The 23,260-nt window shown below is 48.3% G+C and overlaps 3 protein-coding genes across 4 annotated transcripts; all 3 read left to right on the top strand.

Annotated features, from left to right (window-relative positions):
• Window positions 1-339: 339 nt before the first annotated feature.
• Window positions 340-1,347, top strand: LOC117645794. 2 transcript variants are annotated; one of them, XM_034386219.1, is made up of 4 exons: window positions 340-526; window positions 612-691; window positions 781-1,119; window positions 1,210-1,347. In XM_034386219.1, the coding sequence occupies exons 1-3, from the start codon at window positions 355-357 to the stop codon at window positions 1,021-1,023; spliced, it is 495 nt and encodes a 164-aa protein (XP_034242110.1). In that variant the 5' UTR covers window positions 340-354; the 3' UTR covers window positions 1,024-1,119; window positions 1,210-1,347. The 2 variants fall into 2 exon arrangements, with proteins under 2 accessions (XP_034242110.1, XP_034242109.1); XM_034386218.1 differs by having other exon boundaries at window positions 612-1,119.
• Window positions 1,348-3,171: 1,824 nt separating this feature from the next.
• On the top strand, window positions 3,172-3,763 carry LOC117646577. Its single transcript, XM_034387620.1, has 2 exons — window positions 3,172-3,337; window positions 3,425-3,763. Exons 1-2 carry the CDS (start codon window positions 3,200-3,202, stop codon window positions 3,761-3,763), a joined length of 477 nt encoding a protein of 158 aa, XP_034243511.1. The 5' UTR covers window positions 3,172-3,199.
• Window positions 3,764-14,467: 10,704 nt separating this feature from the next.
• Window positions 14,468-17,689, top strand: LOC117646576. The gene is made up of 5 exons (XM_034387619.1): window positions 14,468-14,594; window positions 16,548-16,643; window positions 16,733-16,834; window positions 16,930-16,972; window positions 17,079-17,689. Exons 1-5 carry the CDS (start codon window positions 14,468-14,470, stop codon window positions 17,170-17,172), a joined length of 462 nt encoding a protein of 153 aa, XP_034243510.1. The 3' UTR covers window positions 17,173-17,689.
• Window positions 17,690-23,260: the final 5,571 nt, after the last annotated feature.

The following is a 23,260-nucleotide window of genomic DNA, read 5'->3' as shown; positions in this document are numbered from 1 at the left end:
ATATTCTGTAATGTAAATAAAACATTATTCTTTTTTTTTTTTTGGTTTGCAAAACTGGTCACATTGCATTGTGTTTTTGCAGGTGGTCGATCCTGGCCTGACAGATGTCCTTCTCGAGAACAACATGAATTACATCAAAGGCTCGTGGGCCACGGTGCCACATGACCCTTCGGGACATGATGACCGCCACCCGGATGGCAAGGAGAAGGCTAGCACACGCCTCCCGTCCCACTGACTTCTTACAGTCATGGCCTCTGTTGGCTGACTTCCGGCATGTGAGTTCTTGACCATATGTATGACATATTAAGGCACATGGTGTTGTTAGGTCCCCTCATTGTGTCATTTTTCTCTCGGATGGTTCGTGAGGGTATGATCCAATATGATAAGGACATGCCTGCCCTTCGGGTGCAGTTCATGACCGACCGGAGTGTGGCGAATGGCATGGAGGTAATCAGGAAAGCAACGTCAAAGCCTGGTTTGAAGTTGCTGCGGCACCTGACAATCGTTCCAGCGGACAACTTGAAAGGTAAGTCAAGGTGATGTGTAATACTTTGCCGTACTTTTATTATTATTTTCCCTGTCTGCGGTATGTAATGCAAATCTTATTTCAGATGCAGAACGACACTGCGCCTTGGTGAGCCTCCCATCAGCTTGCAAGGAAAATTTACTGCAGTGGTGTGTCATCAACGAGGTATGTCTGCCCTCTCTCCATTTTGACTCTTTCTGCTGCTGGTACCATGACACTAAACAAGTGTTGACATTTTTTGTTTCTTTTCGCAGGAACCAACAACTGAGGGAACAATGCTCCGCCTGGTCCCTCATGACACCTCTATCTTTGTTGGGGAGTGCCAGATGGAGGTGTGGACCTACGGGCAAGTGCTCTGCAGAACCAGCCCTGGTCATGGCCTCACCCTCAGTGACGGCATTGACGCCATGATCGTGGCGAATATGCTGTTTGACACGAAGGAGGAGCTTAAGTGTGTGGGCACTTGGCGGTTTGCGCAGGAAATAATTTATAAATAGCAGATTTTTGCTTGTAGATCCACAAACACTTGCTAGTGGGGAGAAGTCCAAACACTTGCTTGTAGATTCACAAGAACCAACGTTACTGTGTATGGGGTGAGTGTGGAACGATGGCTCTGTGCTTTGCAATATGTATTTATGTATGTCACATATATGACAACGGTCCTTTCTATTTTTTGATTGCAGTTCCATGTGATGAACCGTGTGGAGGGTAGCAGCAACAGGCTTCTCCACATGTGCCTCATCTGTGGCAAAGTTCTCACCTGCAAGGTGGCTGACCACTACGCCACTGGTCTCCACCGTCACCAAAACGTGGATCCGGACCGAGCCATGGCCTACCACGGGCGAGGGGGTATCTACTCAGGATTTTGGTGTACAGTCTATTACAATTACGATTATTACGCATTATTACGCCTATTACGCATTATTACGCCTATTACGCATTATTACGCCTGTTACGCGTTATTACGCCTGTATTACGCGTTACTACGCGTTATTACGTCTATTACGAGTTATTACGTCTATTAGTACTACGCGTTAATACGCAACTATGACGCGTTATTACACAAGTATTACGCGTTAATACGGAAGTATTTCGCGTTATTACGCGTCTAGTATTAGCGAATATCGATTGAGATGAACTCAGACTATGTCTTGCAAAATTGTCCGCGCTACAACGTGGTGGTGTCAGATTTTCAATCGTTTGCTTGTACGTTCTGTTGTACGTTTGCTTGTTACGGCGTTATCGTAGTGTTTCGGAACTTTTGCGAGATATCTGAAGTTTGATCTCCTTTCGCTAAACCCTTACCACAGGGCCAGGGGGAGAGAGAACAAAATTCTGGGTGGCTTAGGCGTATAGAACGTGACAAACGCGCTTTTACAAGCCGTGCTTTTAACCTCCAAAGTTGCAAAACCCAATTTTGTACCAAATGTCCTAGTTACGTTTTAGATCTCTGTGGTCGCCCCAGCGGCTGTTTGAACATTCCAAACTATGGCCAACAATCGGTTTGCTGCATGTATGGACCTAAAAAAAGCAGAAATCGCTTTTTAAGCGAATGAGAAATATCAAGTCGCCTGTCCGTTGCTGGTAAAATTGACTTATAATTGAAAAATAACGTGTTTTAAACACTTGAAACGCTAAACCATTGCTATTAATCGAAAGGAAATTTTGTGTAGAATCCAAAACTGACCTCGTTTGATCGATTTGATGACAATTGACAAAGTTCTGTTGATTTTAGTACCGCCGTGCAGAGCGGTCCGCCGCGCGCGGCCCATCGGCAGCGGTGGGGCGCGGGCTCACGCTCACGAGCTCCCTAGGCCGTTTCCGACCCCTGCACATCCCGTGCCAATGTTGAAGTGGCGGGAAAATGGTTCAGTCAGGTAGAGGGGGCAAGAACAGGAAGAGCGAGGAAGAGGGGTAGTGAGGAGTATCGCCGCGTCCTAGCCGTCACTACTCCTTGTATCAGGGACTTAACAAGCGTGCTGAAGTGAATGACATTTCGCGTTATTACGCCCTTATTACGCGTTATAACGCGTTATTACGGCCATTACGAGCTATTACGCGTAGTTACGCGTTATTACGCGTAGTTACGCGTTATTACGCGTTATTACGCCAGACATGTACAGTCTATTACGCGAGTAAATACCCCCTCGACCACGGGGCCGTCCAGTCCCGTGGTGCTCGGGGGCCGTTCCACACGGATTCGGTGGTGGATCTGTTCGTGGATAAGATCGACAACTTTGCGGCGGATCGGCGGGCGGCCATCAGGGAGGCCCTCTCCATCTTCTGCCGCAATGCCGGGGTCGCCTTGACGGACCGGGAATCTGCAAGCCAGCAGATCTTTGAACTCAGCAAGGTGTTCAGAAGGGACGAGGTGCGTCATTGACGATATGAGTTGTGTGATCTCCAGCTAAGCAGGTACAAAAATTGTCCGCTTAGTGAGTAGAAATATTGTTTTTGAACAGAGTGCAAAGTGCACCAATTGTATCAGTTTGGATTATGATATTAACTATCTCTCCATTAAAAAATGATGCTGTAAAGTAGGAATCTATTAAAAATATGAGAAAAAGGGAAAGTGCGTCATTGTTTCTTAGAATCTAATGAATATCTCTGCAAATCAACAGGACTCGCTGCAGCAGAATCAATGCTGCTCAAACCAAGGAAATTGTGCGATACATGTGTGAGCACCCAAAGTTTGCCCGGGGAGCCCAAATGGGCTATGATGGGACCCGGACAAGGGAGGAGATGTGGGAGGAGCTTGCTGAGATCCTCAATAAGTTGGGCGGGAGGAAAGAGGTAGAGCAGTGGCAAGTGGTAAGTGTTTTTATATTAGTGTACCTTACAATATATGACCCTTAGTCGGTTTGTAGTAAGAATTCATAAGTGTTTGTAACTGCACAGAGCTGGCGAGATATCAAGTCGAAGGCTACGGCAAAAGCTGCTGGGAACCGGAAGGATCGGGCAGCAACAGGGAATAAGGAGATCACCACCATACCTCTCACCGAGCTGGAGCAAAAGGTGCCCTACGAGTGCGAGAGAGACAAAGCGACGATCGTAGCCGTAGGACACGGGGGAGGGAGGCGGGGCAGTGCGGAGCTAGGCCGATCGGACGTTTCGCCGCCGCGTCAAAAAATCCGAAAAGGACCCGAAGGATTCTGCAGTCCTCCCCCCTCTCGTCCCCTCCTCACCTCTTCTCCACCGGCACCAACAGGCTTAACACCCCTTAAAATGAACATGTAAAGATGTGTTGATTTTTCATTGATCTAAAATATCTTTCTTTTTAAAAAAGGTTTTTTATTATTGCATCCTACATTATGCTAAACTGATGGCTACATCAAGTATCTTCACAGCAATATCATTTGAACAGAAAATTGTGTTTGTATGATCAAGATCATTTTAGAGTCTTTTTAAGTTATTTCTAGAAATGTATTTCATTTGCGTTTTGAGGACTCAGCAGCATTCTTGACACACGCTAGTGTCTACTGCACGGAAGAAGTGGCTATCACCTGTCCTACCTTCCGTGTCCAAGTCCCCTGGAGCGGGAATGCTCCGATCGCCATAATTCTCATACCGCGCTGAATCGCCCACGGTATGTAAATAAGCGGCCCGGCAACCCCGCACAACGCGCTGCAGCCGCGGCAGGCCAGGCCAGTCAGTATGAGTTGTCCCTGCGACGAGTGAAGTGTACGGACCTCTTGTGAAGTGCAAAGCAGCGATGGAAGCGTTAGTCGGTAAGTAGTAAAGCGGTCGCTCGAGGCCAGCGGGGCACCGGCAGGCTGATTCCGATGGATTATTGCGTAGCTCTGTCCCACTCGCACTCAAGCGCGATGCACTATGAGTGCGAGAGAGACAGCGTGTTTGCAGACCACTCTGAGTTGAACCTCCAAGTACAGAGGAACTACGAGGAGTTCGCCGAGAGGCAGCGGGCTGAGGAGGAAGAGGCAAAAAGTCAATATGAGGAGGCAAAGCGGAGTTATAGTAATATATAGAGTATAGTATAGGCAAGTTATAGAGTTATGGTAATATTCTTTTATTTTAGCTGTTCACAGATGGATTATTTTACGCAAAAGCCATCGTCACCAAAGAGACTCCAAAAGTGTGTCAGATGCTAGAAATACATTGGCTTGAGAAGTATGTCTCCGTTTATGTTGTGGACACCAAAACAAGCACTGTAGGCCCCGAATCCATTTTAGAAGTTGGCCTCCTATTTGTGGAATTGAGGGAGAACAGGAAAGATAGACATTGTTTCATCATCCCTGAAGCATGCCGAAGAGGCTTTGCAAGACCACCATCCCCGCGTGCTTGTACACACTGCTTCAAGAACGGCACCTACCAATCACTTTATTTTTAGGACGTTTTTGCAGCTCATGAGGCGTTGCCGTGGCCATGTTAGAAGCTGCAACCGAGCGGGCAACGTTGGCGGACTGACCATCGCGGACGTCAGGAAGAAGACCCAGGAAGGAGACGTCACCGTCTTTCCGCTTTCGGCGCACAAGACCGCCAGCCACCATCAGGTGTTCTTGTGCCTGCAGCCGGAAGAAGTAGCCCTTCTCTCAGGCTGCATCAAAATCAGCCAGGCAATCTCTCCAGACACCGCGTCGGTATTTCTGACTGCAGCCGGGGCACAGGTTAAAAAGTCAGACTTCATTTTCAAGGAATATTGTACCGTGTACGGCCAAATGTTGAAGGCCAGTGACTTGCGACACATAAGTGTCACATTGGCCTTCAACGGCAGACTTGTTGGGGTAGATGCCAAAATGCACTCCAGGCTGCTTGCTCACTCCAAGGGAACAGCATCAAAGAAATACCTGGAAGTGACAAAGGAAGACCTGGCATCTGCCTTCCAGAAATACCGTCAGGCCATCGCACAACTGTAAACCGTGTGTAGTGTAGTGTGTGTGTGCAGTGCAGTGCCTTCGGGCGAACCTAAGACAGAAGTGGACAGAAGAGGAAAGGGGTACGGCAACCGCTAGAAGGTGCGACGGGGAGAGGCGCGCGGCAAGCAACATGGTACGCCGCTGCAGACAAGGGGTAATGGACTCGGAACGGACCTGGCCGGAATCTCTGCCTTGCGAATTGTAGTTCACTATTTCTCCGACTAAATATGCGATTTTTGAGATGCCTCGGGCATTTTCGGAAAGAAGACACCTTGAAGTATGCCCAAAATTCAAAAAAGGTTTCAATTTTCCCACCAGGGCCTGAACAGGAACAGCTTCGCCGTCGCGCTACTCAGATGCGCAGGGCGACGGCCATGGTGCCAGGGGCGACGCAGGGGGGAGGCATCTTCAACTTGCGATTAAGCCTCCGGACGCCGCAAAAGTGACGGGACATTGTTTGTCTTCGACATATATCAAGGTGCACCACTTGTCCCATCACTTTTGCGGCATCGGGAAGCTTCAATCGCAAGTTGAAGATGCCTCCCCCCTGCGTCGCCCCTGGCACCATGGCCGTCGCCCTGCGCATCTGAGTAGCGCGACGGCGAAGCTGTTCCTGTTCAGGACCTGGTGGGAAAATTGAAACTTTTTTGAATTTAGGGCATAATTTAAGGTGTCTTCTTTCCGAAAATGCCCAAGGCATCTCAAAAATCGCATATTTAGTCGGAGAAATAGTGAACTAAAATTTGCAAGGCAGAGATTCCGGCCAGGTCCGTTGCGAGTCCACTACCCCTTGTCTCATGGCGCCACGGGGAGGTCATGTCGCAAGTGGACGCGGAGCTGGACGAGTCTCTGGTGAATGCCGCGCGGGACCTGGAGGAGGCCATGACTGCCACTAACAACCTTCCACTAACAGTATGCGCAAGATAGGTTTTACAAGATATAGACATAATGAGGTATTTGTGGCTCACTAGGTTGACCTGTGCCTTCACTTATCATGATTTCATTTTCACTAAGTAGGACTTAATATTTCTAAGAAGTTTTCTCCGGACCTATTTTAAGGAGGGTAATATTTTAACAGCACCCTTCCCTTCATGACATTTGGGTAATGAAGTGTATTTTTTGTTGCAGTTGTTGAGCGCAGCCCACCACCGCCGCCAGACGAAGAGATGGAGTGGGAGGACGAAGCCGAGGAGATGGAGGTGGATGAATGAATGGTGAAGAATGACTGAATGAATGAAGAGATTTGATGAAAGAAGAGATGGGAAGAGCGGAAGAGAAGGATGGCGTGTGTGTGTGCCCCTCCCTGTGTGGCAACCACCCCTCCCACGCTCTTTGCCAGTGTTGCCACCGTGGCAACACTTCTTAAAAGTTACCTTAGGACATGTACTACCAAAATACAAAAGCTCAACCCGTCAGGAAAAAATGCAAGGTTTGCTATGATATCGTGCACTAACGGGACCACTAGCACCTACTGCCCTCCGGGAAGAGGGCCAAGGCGGAAAGAAGACCAAGGAGCGCCTCACCGTCGCCTTCTGCGCCAACGCCACGGGCAGTTTCCAAGTCTGCTTCTAAGGCGTCTAAGCCTTCTAAATCTCAATCTAATCCGTCTAAGTCTGCGCCTTCCAAGCCTTCTAAAAATTCTGCCTCTAAATCTTCGCTTTGAAAGGAATTTTCTGGCAGATGGACTTAAACTGGTAAAAATGACAGGATTGTCAGGGGGTCTTCCGGTCAACTTTACGCAGAGTGTATGGGATAATTTCATAGGATTGACTGAGCTTATCAGCTCTGCTTTGGATAAGGTCACTGAAGACCAGGTCTCTGTTGCTGCTTTTTACTCAAATGTTAGGAGAGGTGAAAACCTCTCTGAGTGGTCGTGATTTGACCAGGGATTGCATTGAAAAGTTGTCATTTGGTCAAAGGAAAGCCCTGCTGACGCAGACCTTATTTGACTGTTCAGGCTATATAGAGTGTTTGGTTAGTCAAAAACGAATGCCCGCATTCTCTCTAAGTGAGTTGAAGTTGTATATCTCCGTGATGCTATGGCAGTTTTAATTGATATTTATGAATAAAAATGCAATGAAATGCAAAACTGGCTTTGTATTTTTTCCCTTGAATGTGTAACCTATCAAGAAAATATGAAAGAAAAAACAGAGGAAATATTATCAAAAGAAAGACTTTAATGAAAAAAAAATAGGCACAAACGCTTAAACATTTAAACAAGATTTTTGCTCGGTTCTTCTACGCTGTTAAAGACCCAAAACGCTTTTGGACAAGAATTATTTTTTTAATAATGAATTTATACTGTGCGAATCGAATTGAGACTCAAAGTCCTCTCGGCTTGGTTGTGTTGGTTTTCACTCGATCTCGCCTCGAAAAATAACGTCATTCCGAGACCTATCGGTACAATTATCGGTACATCGGTACAAATCAACAGGGTAAAAATCTAGGGGAGCTACTGGATAGGTTGTGGCGACCGAACAAGTCGTTTGAAGACAATGTTGAAACGCTCCTCCATGAAGGGGATTTTCTGCTTCTTGAAGCGATTAAATCAACTTTATCCCTTGATTTAACTTGGCGGCGTGACCACTGGCTCGCGCAGCACGGCAGACCACTTCGACTGGCCGCGCGCACGCACGCACTCGCTCGCTCACCACGCACCGTGACCACCAACCACGACGACCAGGAACGACCTCGGGGCACCAGCCACCTGCCAACGACCGGGTCCTGCTGCGAGAAGACATCCTCTGCCGAAGGCCGCCCTAGGACGGTTTACCGCCACCCTGAACCTGTACTTCCGGCAGACGCTCTCGGGTGCCCGGGTTCATGGCGGTGCGGGACGACCGAGATGGACGAGCCACGCCGAGGGACCGGACGTCTTCGCCCTGGAGCTGCAGAAGCCCGTCCGTGTGTTAGTGTGGGAAGACTGGACGCCGCTCCAGCGGGCTGAAGGACTCCGTCTCTGGTGGTCGAACATGTACATGGAGCGACGAAAACGACTCGCGGTCTGCCGCGTCGGTCCGGCCGCCTGCGGAGCCGGGGGTAGGCAACCTGCACGCACGGGTGTGTAACGGGACGGGCCCCGCAGGCTGACTCCGGAGGGCTGGTTCGTCGCTCTGTCTCCGTGGGCCGCCATGACTAGGCGCTACACGGCCTGCTGCCTCCCTCGCGAAGCCCTGTGTGTTCTGTGCTCTCGTCTAACTCGTACTCTTATCTCTGTCGCAGGCTCATTCTTCCTGGCTGAAGCACTGTCCAGTAGCAAAAGGAATCAAATAAAGACAAGGATAAGGTGGTTTGAAAATTATGGCAATGCAACGACGTACATCCCTGGCTCGGAGCAAGAAATAGAGTGCGAAACGATTCTATGTGCTGGTCTCACGCTCGTTCAAATAGGAACCAACAAACATGGCAAGGAGAAATTCGAATTGACGGTATCCTCTCTAGATCATGTACATGGAGCAGTTCCAGGCGGAGTTTCCCGTTCATCGACACTGTCGCGGCACTGTGATCAGCAAGTTCACGTTCTGCTGGGGATGCGTCAGGATCGGGGAGAATCCTGGGCCACCCGACTCTGGCGTAGCCGAACCCGACCTGGATGACGAGTGGCAAGCAGCACGGAACCACCGCGATGTGACAACGGCAGCGTCTCACCTAACCTTTCCTTCCACCGGAACCTGCAGTGCCAGATCCAGAAGTGGAGCCAGCTGACCAGGAGGCAGAACCTGCAGTGACAGACCAGGAACACGAACACCCCGAGGCGCCAGAACTAACAGTTGATACATTGGCGCAGAGACGTGACGCAATGAGCGCCATGCGAAAATTTGATAACTTCAAGGCTTCTGGAGTCTGCGCGCCTCTCCTCTGCCCGGAGCACAGGCGCCAGACTCCAGAGGGAAAAACCAAACAATACATCCTGGGAAAGGCCATCTACACCACGACCACCACCACTCGTGGCAAGGGGAAGAAGACGGCTGCTGTGGCGTCCACCAGTCGCGGGGAAGAGGCCAACGACCTCCAGAGGGCCCGAGACTATGGGGTGAGTGTGGAACGATGGCTCTGTGCATTGCAATATACGTTTATGTATGTCATATGACGACGGTCCTTTCTATTGTTTGAGTACAGTTCCATGCGATGAGCCGTGTGGAAGGGAGCACCAACAGGGCCTCCACATGTGCCTCATCTGTGGCAAACTTCTCACATGCAAGGTAGCCGACCACTACGCCACGGGCCTCCACCGGGACCAAAACGTGGATCCGGACCGAGCAGCAGCCTTCCCCGGGGCAGTCCAGTCCCGTGGTGCTCGGGGTCCGTTCCACACGGACTCGGTGGAGGATCTCTTCGAGAGGAAGCTCGCCTCCTCGGAGGATCTGCGGGCGGCCATCAGAGAGGCCCTGTCCATACTCTGCCGCAATGCCGGGGTCGCCTTGACGGACCGGGAAGCTGAAAAACAGCCGCTCTATGAACTCAGCAGGGTGTTCAGAAGGGGCGAGGTGCCCTATTGACTATATGAGTTGTGTGATTTCCTGCTACTTCGGAACTTTTAACACATATTTGTGTGTGTTTGCGGGACGTTCCCTTCTTTGAGCGCCACCAGGAGGTCATGGCGCAAGTCGACGCGGAGCTCAACGAGTCGGCGGAGGACCTGGAGCAGCTCGGGCAGCAGCTGGCGGACGCCTTGACCGACCACTCGTCTTCATCGGACCATGAGGACTTCCATGAAGTCCCCGTGCCATGAGACAGTGATCATCCCCTCGCCGTCCGCGTCTGAACACGGCTACATACCTTAAGGTCGTATTGTTTCTTGTCGGTTTTTGTTGTTTCGTTCCTTTAGCAGGGATGACACACCACGTATGTGGAATTTTTTCTGTTTACGGGTCGAGAGAAATTGCCACTCACGCGACACTGCCTTGAACGCACTATCACTCTTGAACGTTAACCAACCATAGCAACGAGATTTCGTTCCAAATCGACTACTGTCGAAACAAAGCACCTTTGAGCGCCGAACTGATGTTCGCACTAATCAGTTTGGAACCTTTTGGTGAGTAATTACGCATGTCCAGACACGAACGTAAGCAGTGTAAAATGCTGTGCACCATTGTGTCCATTTGTTGCAGGAAGATGATTGCACAGTTTACTTTCGTATCTGTGCATGCATAGATACGCATCAAAAATTCAAAGGGATAAGTGCACACCAAATTGCTATGTAGTGTTTCGAACCCAAGCTCCGCACATAACTGAGTATGCGTATCGAAATGCACAAATCTAGCGTAACTAGATACATAAGTTTGCGTTGATGCGCATAAATTCCGTGCATATCGAGAAGCATGCTCACTTTTGTGCAAAGCTTGCGCACGAAAAATTACATAATGTGTGTAATATTTTAAGGGACCTCTGGAAATCATACTGTATGAAATACGAGAAGCACCAGACCGAAGAAGACTAGGCCGAGCACTTGATGAGACCTGAACCTAACTCCGTTTGAAGATTCCTTCACCAATAGGAAGAACCGGCGGTACGGAAAAACCTGTTCGGCATTTCGCCAAGATCCCCCGTAACCCTCTAATCGATAATCCCAGGAGGACCGTACAGTATTCTGAGTAGGACCTTACAGCTTTTTGGAAGGCTGCACACAGTCCTACGGAGAATACAGTAAGGCCCGACAGAGAATATCGACAAGAGGGCTACGGAGTATAGGGTACTTCGGAGAAAAGCTGCAAATGGAAGTGGAGAAGGAATTAAGAAGAACCAAATGTAAAAATTCACGAGAATGAGCTTCTGCGTCGGCGTTGTGCCGCCTCCGCAAACCTATATCCTCAAAAAAAGTTCGGCATTTGTTCTTCTTGATTTCGTCTCAACTTCCGTCCCAGCTCTCCTCTGAAGTACCATATTACCACAAGCCGTTTTCCGACACAGTGCCCGGGTTTCCCAGGCCCATCGTGGAAAAAAGAGGTGATTTTTTTTTTACGGCGGGCCTGGGAAAACTGGGCAATGTTCCTGCCGTGGAAGTCACGACCAACACGGGAAAAACCTTATCGGCCCCAGAGAACAGAAAAAGGTCATATTGACGTCAAGTGAGCTAAAATTGATAAAATTTAGTCACGCTCTGCATCAGTGACCCCTCATGACTAGAATTTGACGCGGTATTTTCTCGGTATTTTGTGTCAAATTCACATCATAAGATATCATATTCAATAAAAGGATATCAATTGACATGCACTCGACGTCAAAAATCGCTAACTTTGACCGTCGGCAATGATGTCATCTTGTCACTAATCATTTGACATCATCGTGACCTTTTTCTGTTCTTTGGGGGCGGCGCTCGCTTAGAACTTAGGAACGGAACAAGAACAAAGCACGCTCTCGCTGGGTCCGAAAAACACAATCACTTTCGCCAAAGGCAAGCCGTACGGCATAAGGAATAAGCGAAGTTCCGGGCAAAGAAGAAAATTCCAACACTGGCGAGGAAACTAATGTTCCCTATTAGTGGAGTGACATGATCAACTTTCGTCACTGTGGCCTGTCTGTTACCTTGGGCTGCGGTGGCACAGTGGCAGAATAATATTCTGTAATATAAATAAAACCTTATTCTTTTTTTTTGTTTGCAAAACTAGTCACATTGCATTTTGTTTTTGCAGGTGGTCGATCCTGGCCTGACAGATGTCCTTCTCGAGCACATCATGAATTACATCAAAGGCTCGTGGGCCACGGTGCCACATGATGACCCTTCCATCTGGGACATGATGACCGCCACCCGGATGGCAAGGAGAAGGCTAGCACACGCCTCCCGTCCCACTGACTTCTTACAGTCATGGCCTCTGTTGGCTGACTTCCGGCATGTGAGTTCTTGACCATATGTATGACATATTAAGGCACATGGTGTTGTTAGGTCCCCTAATTGTGTCATTTTTCTCTCAGATGGTTCGTGAGGGTATGATCCAATATGATAAGGACATGCCTGCCCTTCGGGTGCAGTTCATGACCGACCGGAGTGTGGCCAATGGCATGGAGGTAATCAGGAAAGCAACGTCAAAGCCTGGTTTGACGTTGCTGCGGCACATGGTTCCGGCGGATAACTTGAAAGGTAAGTCAAGGTGATGTGTATTACTTTGCCGTACTTTTATTATTATTTTCCCTGTCTGCGGTATGTAATGCAAATCTATTTTCAGATGCAGAACGACACTGCGCCTTGGTAGGCCTCCCATTAGCTTGCAAGGAAAATTTACTGCAGTGGTGTGTCATCAACGAGGTATGTCTGCCCTCTCTCCATTTTGACTCTTTCCGCTGCTGGTACCATGACACTAAACAAGTGTTGACATTTTTTGTTTCTTATCGCAGGAACCAACAACCGAGGGAACAATGCTCCGCGTGGTCCCTCATGACACCTCTATCTTTGTTGGGGAGTGCCAGATGGAGGTGTGGACCTACGGGCAAGTGCTCTGCAGAACCAGCCCTGGTCATGGCCTCACCCTCAGTGACGGCATTGACGCCATGATCGTGTTTGTGTTGTAAAATGTTGTCATCTAGAAGGTTTGTGATCTAACGTCCTTTCAACCTGTATTTCAGCGAATCAGCAAATACATGACAAATCATGGAGACCAGGAAGTGAGACGTTTCTTCGGCAACCGCCCGAGATGAAACGCCCATCGGAGAACTGCCGGGGGCCACCCGGGTACTTCCCGGGAACACCTGGGGAACTACCGGCGAACTACCGGGGAACACCCGGGGAACACCCGGGGAACACCCGGAGAACACCCGGAGAACACCCGGAGAACACCCGGAGAACACCCGGGGAACACCCGGGGAACACCCGGAGAACACCCGGAGAACACCCGGAGAACACCCGGAGAACACCCGGAGAACACCCGGAGAACACCCGGAGAACACCCGGGGAACACCCGGAGAACACCCGGAGAACTCCCGAGGAACTCCCGGGGAACTCAATTTTCGCCGGAAAACCACCGGGGAACCGCCTTGAGCTGCGGAAATGGCCAGGGCAGCGCGCCTTACCGATTCATCGTGATGCGGACGGGTGCGGGCTTTGGGGAAGGGCCGAGGGGTCGGCAACTTCCCTTGGCCGTGTACGAGGGAGTATACTTATATTACCAGTAATATAGGTAATATGTGTGTAATATAAAGTAATACAAAGTAGTATACAGAAATATAGGGGTATTATAAGGGCTTAAGGGGGCAGTAGCGTCTTTTGCACGTGTTTTGACGATTTTTGAACCTCCTGTTTAGACGTTAATATAAAGATAAGTATGAATGCCAGAGGCAAACGGCAGGCACCATTTGAAAGATAAAAGTTTTTACAACATTTTCAAAAAAAAATATTTTGTTTTAGCATTGAATTAGGATGTTTTGTGTTATATGCAAAAATGGTCTGCAAAATTACATGGTTTCACTGCGCGCACGATTGCAGCCAAAGTTTTTAACTTTTTACCAATCGGTAAAATGCATCTGAAAAAGCATGAAATTGCCCATAAAATGACCCTTGGGTTTTAATATTGGGCCAGAAAAAATGTGGTTCGTTTCCATCTTAAGTTGAAGATGAGCGTTTCAATAGTTTTTCTTGCCCAATATTGAAACCCAAGGGTCATTTTATGGGCAATTTCGTGCTTTTTCAGATGCATTTTACCGATTGGTAAAAAGTTAAAAACTTTGGCTGCAATCGTGCGCGCAGTGACACCATGTAATTTTGCAGACCATTTTTGCATAGAACACAAAACATCCTAATTCAATGCTAAAACAAAATATTTTTTTTTGAAAATGTTGTAAAAACTTCTATCTTTCAAATGGTGCCTGCCGTTTGTCTCTGGCATTCATACTTATCTTTATATTAACGTCTAAACAGGAGGTTCGAAAATCGTCAAAACACGTGCAAATGACGCTACTGCCCCCTTAATTGTGGTAATATGCAAGTAATATATGGTAATATACAGGTAATATACGGGTAATATAGCCACCGCGTACGAAGTAGTATGGGTCATTCTACAGAAATGTTACAATTTGATGTCCCTGCCCCTTTGTGACGAAACGGTTCGTCTTAGAAAGACGCGGTTTGCGCGATGAGATGGTGCTTTTTGTGCTTCAAAATGATCCACTATTGGGTTTAAAGTTTCTGAGGTTTTCAGATGGCTGTGGCCTCCGGAAGGTGCAAAATGTAAACTCCGTGGCTGTCCCGATGCGTAGTTCACTAAGTTTGCGCCTCTCGTATGTCTAAACGAGACGCAGGACAATCATTCCTGACGGCTCTATTTGCTAAGGCACTTTCATACTTTAACTTAACCCCGCTGACTTTCCTTCAAAGTTTGAAGCTTTGTGCCTGCACAGAATTAACTTTTGTCCCGAAGTTTTTCCTTCCCTAAAATCCACATGTGCACTGTAACGAGTTTGGTACTACAGGAGACAAACGGGAAGTAGCAGCCTCAACCTGAAGGCTGCAATGGATTCCGGATGAAAAAACACATCTAGTCACCAAGTTGGAGGGATGTGAGTCCAATGGCTAGCATCTGATTGGTATCAAAATTTCAAAAAGGGGGTCGCGTATTTTTTTTGTATGTAAACTCCGTACCCGATTTGCCGCGGATCCCCTGTGCGTTAAACCTACGAAATGTGGATAAAAACAATGCTTTGGTGGTCCTTTAGTCAGCTGTGTATGCGCGGTCTTCTGTTCCAACTCATTCGGCTACAATCCAGGTATTTGCTTCAAAATGTAAACTCCGTGGACGTCAATTTATGTAAACTCCGTAGACATTTCCCCTATGATTTCAGGGGGAAATTTTTTTTTTCTCGAAAAGTGTGACGCTTGATATTGTTTCGCATTCTGCATGCCGAAACAAGAAAAACAAGCCCAATATGAATGAAATCGGACAACTTTTAATTTTTCACGGTTCTAACTGCGAAATTGTAACATTTCTGTAGAATGACCCAACTGCTAACGAACTTAGGGCGAGATGAACGGCGCGCACAGCGATGGAAAGGGGCTCCGCGTCGCGTTAGCCTGGCTCCGGTCCGGGCGCGGGCGGCCTAACACGGAGGCTGCCTGGCGCCGGCTCGCATCTAATCCGCAGCCACCAGGCACGCAGGCAGCGAGAGAGCCGTCGCGCAAGATTTGTTGGGAGTTCAGATTTCGATAAACGAACGAAATCAGTACACGCATTGACTCTTTTTGAATCCAAAGGTGCCAACCAAATTAGTGTCTGATCAAATTTACGGACGCAGAGTGGTGTCAAAGTCGCAAGGCGGCATTCCGTCGGCACTCAAGGGTGCCCTTTCCGCAAAGTGCCGAGTTGCGGGGCACTCAATGGTGGACGGATAGGCAAGGCTGCCTGCTGAGCAGAGCAGTTCATTTTTTATCCCTTGGTCAGGCTTTGAGAGCGGTAACTCACGCCATTCTTCCACTGAAAAGGATGTGAAGCACCTGCGCTGGTCAGGGTAGGTAAGCCAGGTCGACGCGCGTGTCGACCACGTGACAACGCGTGTCGACAGCCCGACGGACCCCTTTCCGTCGCCCTGCGCGCCGTTCATCTCGCCCTTAGTTCGTTACCAGTTACAATTTTAAACTAAAAAGTTTGAACAGTGTTCGTGTTGACCTTTACGAATCCCAAGTCAGCATCCGATCAAAACAACGGACAGAACGTGGAGTCAGAGTGACAAAGGCATCATTCTCGGCCGCCGCCGGACGTCAGCACTCCAGCCCTTCCCCAAAGTCCGCACCCGTCCGCATCACCGAATCGGTACGGCGCGCAGCTTCAGGCGGTTCCCCGGTGGTTTTCCGGCGAAAATTGAGTTCCCCGGGAGTTCCCCGGGAGTTCCCCGGGAGTTCCCCGGGAGTTCCCCGGGAGTTCCCCGGGAGTTGGTGTTCTCCGGGTGTTCTCCGGGTGTTCTCCGGGTGTTCTCCGGGTGTTCTCCGGGTGTTCTCCGGGTGTTCTCCGGGTGTTCTCCGGGTGTTCTCCGGGTGTTCTCCGGGTGTTCCCCGGGTGTTCCCCGGGTGTTCCCCGGGTGTTCCCCGGGTGTTCCCCGGGTGTTCCCCGGGTGTTCCCCGGTAGTTCCCCAGGTGTTCCCGGGGAGTACCCGGGTGGCCCCCGGCAGTTCTCCGATGGGCGTTTCATCTCGGGCGGTACTGTAAAGTGACAGTGTATGCCGATAAGAGCTACAAGGTGGAAATGTCCTTAAGGGGAGCACCTTTCATGCAACTGGGCAACTGTCCAAAATCAATGGCACAACGGGTCAGAGAGCTGCTGAAGGTAAGGATAACTCCTGTCATGAGGCTTACACATGTCAGGCTGATTGATGTACATGTGCACACATAATTTATTTGAACTGTGCTGTTTAGGAACTGAAGGGGATCATGGCGTGGTCTGTCCATGTGACATAGAAAACGGCATTAACCCACACCGTAGTTTTCAAGGGCACATGCACCCCGCGCATACATTGTGTGAGTTATTACGATAACAGGCATGAATATGCATCATTAATTGAGTTTGGTTGGTTAAGCTCTAAAATGGTATATCTTTTATTTTTTTTGTTCAGCTTGCGGGGGAGCCAATGATTACAAATCACTATTCTTCGTCTTGTAAGTAAATTTACTGCCGGCTGTTACTATACCGTCTCATATTACCTCAGCTTACGGTTTTGAATGCTACACTAACCTCTGCCTCGTCTCTTCTCGTGACTTCCAGCTGGCCCAACTTCAACAACAGGCTCTTCAGATTCCAACAGGAGGGACCAAAGAAGATATGTGACGAAGCCGAGGAGATGGAGGTGGATGAATGAATGGTGAAGAATGACTGAATGAATGAAGAGAATGGATGAAAGAAGAGATGGGAAGAGCGGAAGAGAAGGATGGTGTGTGTGTGTGTGCTGTGTGGACATGGACATGTACTACCAAAATACAAAAGCTCAACCCGTCAGGAAAAAATGCAAGGTTTGCTATGATATCGTGCACTAACGGGCCCACTGGCACCTACTGCCCTCCGGGAAGAGGGCCAAGGCGGAAAGAAGATCAAGGAGCGCCTCACCGTCGCCTTCTGCGCCAACGCCACGGGCAGTTTCCAAGTCTGCTTCTAAGGCGTCTAAGCCTCCTCCTAAATCTCAATCTTATCCGCCTAAGTCTGCGCCTTCCAGCCTTCCAAGCCTTCTAAAAATTCTGCCTCTAAATCTTCGCTTTGAAAGGAATTTTCTGGCAGATGGACTTAAACTGGTAAAAATGACAAGATTGTTAGGGGGTCTTTCGGTCAACTTTACGCAGAGTGTATGGGATAATTTCATAGGATTGACTGAGCTTATCAGCACTGCTTTGGATAAGGTCACTGAAGACCAGGCCTTTGTTGCTGCTTTTTAGTCACAAATGTTAGGAGAGGTGAAAACCTCTCTGAGTAGTCGTGATTTTACCAGGGATTCAATTGAAAAGTTGTCATTTGGTCAGAGGAAAGCCCTGCTGACGCAGACCTTATTTGACTGTTCAGTGTTTGGTTAGTCAAAAACGAATGCCCGCATTCTCTCTAAGTGAGTTGAAGTTGTACATTTCAGTGATGCTATGGCAGAGAGTTTTAATTGATATTTATGAATTAAAATGAAATGAAATGCAAAAATGGCTTTGTCTCCGTCTCTGGTGGTCGAACATGTACATGGAGCAGTTCCAGGCGGAGTTTCCCGTTCACGGGCACTGTCGCGGCACTGTGATCAGCAAGTTCACGTTCTGCTGGGGATGCGTCAGGATCGGGGAGAATCCTGGGCCACCCGACTCTGGCGTACCCGAACCCGACCTGGATGACGAGTAGCAAGCAGCACGGAACCACCGCGCGGTGGAGCTTATCAGCACTGCTTTGGATAAGGTCACTGAAGACCAGGCCTTTGTTGCTGCTTTTTAGTCACAAATGTTAGGAGAGGTGAAAACCTCTCTGAGTAGTCGTGATTTTACCAGGGATTCAATTGAAAAGTTGTCATTTGGTCAGAGGAAAGCCCTGCTGACGCAGACCTTATTTGACTGTTCAGTGTTTGGTTAGTCAAAAACGAATGCCCGCATTCTCTCTAAGTGAGTTGAAGTTGTACATTTCAGTGATGCTATGGCAGAGAGTTTTAATTGATATTTATGAATTAAAATGAAATGAAATGCAAAAATGGCTTTGTCTCCGTCTCTGGTGGTCGAACATGTACATGGAGCAGTTCCAGGCGGAGTTTCCCGTTCACGGGCACTGTCGCGGCACTGTGATCAGCAAGTTCACGTTCTGCTGGGGATGCGTCAGGATCGGGGAGAATCCTGGGCCACCCGACTCTGGCGTACCCGAACCCGACCTGGATGACGAGTAGCAAGCAGCACGGAACCACCGCGCGGTGGGGGGGGGGGGGGGGGGGAATCCTCCCCTCCTCTCCCTCTCCGCACCGCCATGCTTCGCCTAACACATGTTAATGATGATTTTTTTTAAAATCGGCTTTCCTATTCTAATCAATGTGTTGGCTTCTGTAGTTGCAGCATGGAGGAGGTCAAATGCAGCATGTGGCTGCCGAGTCTTGCTCGTAAGGCGAGGAGGAAGTGGCAACCCTTCCTCCAGCCGAACGGCGCCTCGCCCGCCGGGCTCTCGGTCTGGGCGAGGAGGAGACGACCAAGCGCCCCACCACGACCACCACCACTCGTGGCAAGAGGAAGGAGACGGCTGCTGTGGCGTCCACCAGTCGCGGAGAAAACATAGCATTTCTGTGTGCTGTCGTAAAGCTAGTGTCGCGTATCGGGGCGAAGCGCACCAAATGCCGCGACAGAAACTCACCAAGCCCGAGGAAGAAGAGTGAATCAAGGGTCCTGCGGCGTCTTGAGAGAAGGTGGCGTGCGCCCTTGCGCGACACGGCCTTGAACGCACTGTGACTCTTGAACGTTAACCAACCATGGCAACGAGATTTCGTTCCAAATCGCCTACTGCCAAAACAAAGCACCTTTGAGCGCTGAACTGAAGGTCGCACTTTGGAACCCTTTGATGTGTAACCACGCATGTTCAGACAGGAACACAAGCAGTGTAAAATGCTATGCACCATTGTGTCCATTTGATGCAGGAAGATGATTGGAGCATGCATTGATACGCATCAAAAATTCATAGAGACACCCTACAAACTGAAGTGTGTACTCAGTATGCATCTACAGATGCATACTTAGCTGAGTACACATCTACAGATGCATACTTGGCTGAGCACACATCTACAGATGCATACTCAGCCAAGTATGCATCTGTAGATGTGTACTTGAAACTGGGCATTTATATGGTGACAAGTACACACCTACTTATGCATACTAGCCAAGTGTGCACCTACAGATGCATACTTAACAGGTATGCATCTGTAGATGTGTACTCAGCTAGGTATGCATCTGTAGGTGTGTACTTATAAGTATGCATCTGTATATGCATACTGAGTACACACTTCAGTTAGTAGAGTACAAGTGCGCATCAAATTGCTATGTAGTGTTTCGTACACAAGCTCCGCACAAAATTGAGCATGCGTTCTGAAATGCACGAATCTAGCGCAACTAGGCAGAAAAGTTTGCGTCGATGCGCATAAAATCCGTGCATATCGGGAAGCATGCTCATTTTCGTGCAAAGCTTGCGCACGAAAAAGTACATAATGTGTGTAATATTTTAAGGGACCTCTGGCAATCATACTGTATGAAATACGCGAAGCTCCAGACCGAAGAAGACTAGGCCGAGCATTTGATGACACCTGAACCTAACTCCGTTTGAAGATGCCTTCGCCAATAGGAAGAACCGGCGGTACGGAAAAAACTGTTCGGCATTTCGCCAAGATCCCCCGTAACCCTCTAATCGATATTCCCAGGAGGACCGTACAGTATTCTGAGTAGGACCTTACAGCTTTTTGGAAGACTGCACACAGTCCTATTGAGAACACTGAAAATTCCAGCGGAGAATATCGATAAGAGGGCCACGGAGAATAGGGTACTTCGGAGAAAAGCTGGAACGAAAGCGGAGAACAAAATATGAGAAATTCTCGAGAATGAGCGTCTGCGTCGCCGTTGTGCTACTTCCGCAAACCTATAGATTCACACAAGTTCGGCATTTGTTCTTCTTGATCTCGTCTCAACTTCCGTTACAGCTCTTCTCCGAAGTACCCTATTACCACAGGCCGTTTTCCAACACGGCAAAAACAGTGTCCGGGTTTCCTAGGTCCACCGTGGAAAAAAAAGGTCGTTTTTCTCGGGCGGGCCTGGGAAACCGGGTCACTGTTCTTGCCGTGGAAGTCACGACCAACACAGGAAAAAATTCATCGGCATTATTGAACTTAGGAACGGAACAAGAACAAAGCACGCACTCGCTGCGACCCAAAAACACTGAGGCATTTTTTTTAAGAAGTCCGATCGTGGAACACGACCGATGCCGATTTCCTCCATTTTTTGGTCAAAGGTAGTCCTTGTGGGTCTAAGAAAGGCCACAAATTTTTTTGGCCGAAATATGCACCGTTCAGATTCTATGGGCAATTTTCGTTTTCTCTGACAACTTTTCACATAATATGGCCAAAATTGAAAAATCGCCTTTCTGAGGCCTCGAAGCACTCGATTGAGCTCTAAATGTGGTATCTTATGTAAAATCACGCGAGGAACATGAATCCGGTGCCCGTTTGTTGATAGGACAACCCAAACAGATGTTATGACTGTTTTTCAGGTTTTGTAGTGGTTTTTACTTTTCTTGGGGTTTTGGTGTTCGGCATCGATTTTCGCCAATCCGATGGGTGGATTTTATAGATAAAGGACCAATCTATCATACTACGAGATAAAAAGTTTGTGTACGCCGCGTGAAAAGCAGTGGCGCTGCAAAAATTGAAAAACCGTCATTTCTGGGTGGTTTTAGATCAGATAAGCCACCTTTCGCGTGACCGTCTCCGCCCCATATTCAGTCTAAATATTGTCCCAAGTGATGTCAGAGTTGGTGTGAAATTTCACCGCTGTAGCTCAAGTAGTTTGGAAATGGCAGCTTTCTAAAGTTTTGCAATCACGTAAGGCATTTACTTTAAGTAGAATTGCGGTAGATGTGAAGACTTGTCACAGATCGGGTAATAAATGAGATAGATGAGTGCGTCAAAGTTCTCTAAGCGTAATTTTGGACGAGGAATCCGATTTTGCCGGTTCGAAGACCCTAGGTGTACTCTAAAACCACGTTTTCGTGCAAACCACGTAAAAATGGCCTTTTTTCCCACTTCAGAGTTCGCCTAGGGTCTTCGTACCAGCAAAATCGGATTCCCCGTCCAAAATTACGCTTAGAGAACTTTGACGCACTCATCTATCTCATTTATTACCCGATCTGTGACAAGTCTTCACATCTACCGCAATTCTACTTAAAGTAAATGCCTTACGTGATTGCAAAACTTTAGAAAGCTGCCATTTCCAAACTACTTGAGCTACAGCGGTGAAATTTCACACCAACTCTGACATCACTTGGGACAATATTTAGACTGAATATGGGGCGGAGACGGTCACGCGAAAGGTGGCTTATCTGATCTAAAACTACCCAGAAATGACGGTTTTTCAATTTTTGCAGCGCCACTGCTTTTCACGCGGCGTACACAAACTTTTTATCTCGTAGTATGATAGATTGGTCCTTTATCTATAAAATCCACCCATCGGATTGGCGAAAATCGATGCCGAACACCAAAACCCCAAGAAAAGTAAAAACCACTACAAAACCTGAAAAACAGTCATAACATCTGTTTGGGTTGTCCTATCAACAAACGGGCACCGGATTCATGTTCCTCGCGTGATTTTACATAAGATACCACATTTAGAGCTCAATCGAGTGCTTCGAGGCCTCAGAAAGGCGATTTTTCAATTTTGGCCATATTATGTGAAAAGTTGTCAGAGAAAACGAAAATTGCCCATAGAATCTGAACGGTGCATATTTCGGCCAAAAAAATTTGTGGCCTTTCTTAGACCCACAAGGACTACCTTTGACCAAAAAATGGAGGAAATCGGCATCGGTCGTGTTCCACGATCGGACTTCTTAAAAAAAATGCCTCACTATCACTTTCGCCAAACGCAAGCCGCACGGCAGGCGCACTGTGGACGCTTCTGCGCGCAGCGAAAACAGTGTCGGGGTTTCCCAGGCGCACTCCGGGAAAACAGGTCATTTTTTTCCCAAGGTGAGCCTGGGAAACCCGGACACTGTTTTCGCCTTGCGGAACGCCGATGCAGCACCTTCGCAATTAATTACTACGTAGTTCCTTGTGCTGCAAGAAACTGTGCATGCGTTTCAAAATGCACGATTGCGTAGTTGCGAACCAATTCGTGCAATTTGAAACGAATGAACAGTTTCATGCTAAGTTTATGCACAACGAACTACAAAGAGATTAAGTGTGTTCACAGTGCGTGCACTACAAACCTAACTGCCTACTGACAACACACGAATGCATATCTGCAAGTACACACTTACAAGAGCATACTGCACCCGTGCACACCTTCAATCGCACTTGCGTAGCATGAGGCGACAGTGCCAAGTATGCAGCTGGTAAGTGAGCACTTGCCACATTTGCATTAGTGAATGTGTACACACTAAATTACTACGTGTCCTTTCTTTGTGCATAGCATTGGAGCATGCGCGTGAAACGCACGAAATCATGCGCAACAACGCAGACCTTCGTGCCAAGTTACGCACAAATTCGTGCATTTCAGAACGCATGCACAACTCTGACCAAAGCTTTTGCACAAAAGAGTACAAAGTAGTAATTTAGTGTGTACTTGCAAGAATGCATTTGTACACTTGGAAGGCAGTTAGGTTTGTAGTGCACGAACCACAGGCGATGACAGCAGGGAGCAGCGACGGTCACGGACGGCCTTGACCTTCAGAATGAAAACACGAGGCGACTGGACTAA

Source organism: Thrips palmi, unplaced genomic scaffold (assembly GCF_012932325.1).
Source record: "Thrips palmi isolate BJ-2018 unplaced genomic scaffold, TpBJ-2018v1 HiC_scaffold_19, whole genome shotgun sequence".
NCBI lineage: Eukaryota > Metazoa > Arthropoda > Insecta > Thysanoptera > Thripidae > Thrips > Thrips palmi.
Note: the sequence above shows the minus strand (reverse complement) of the source record. Positions and strands in the feature narration are given on the sequence as shown.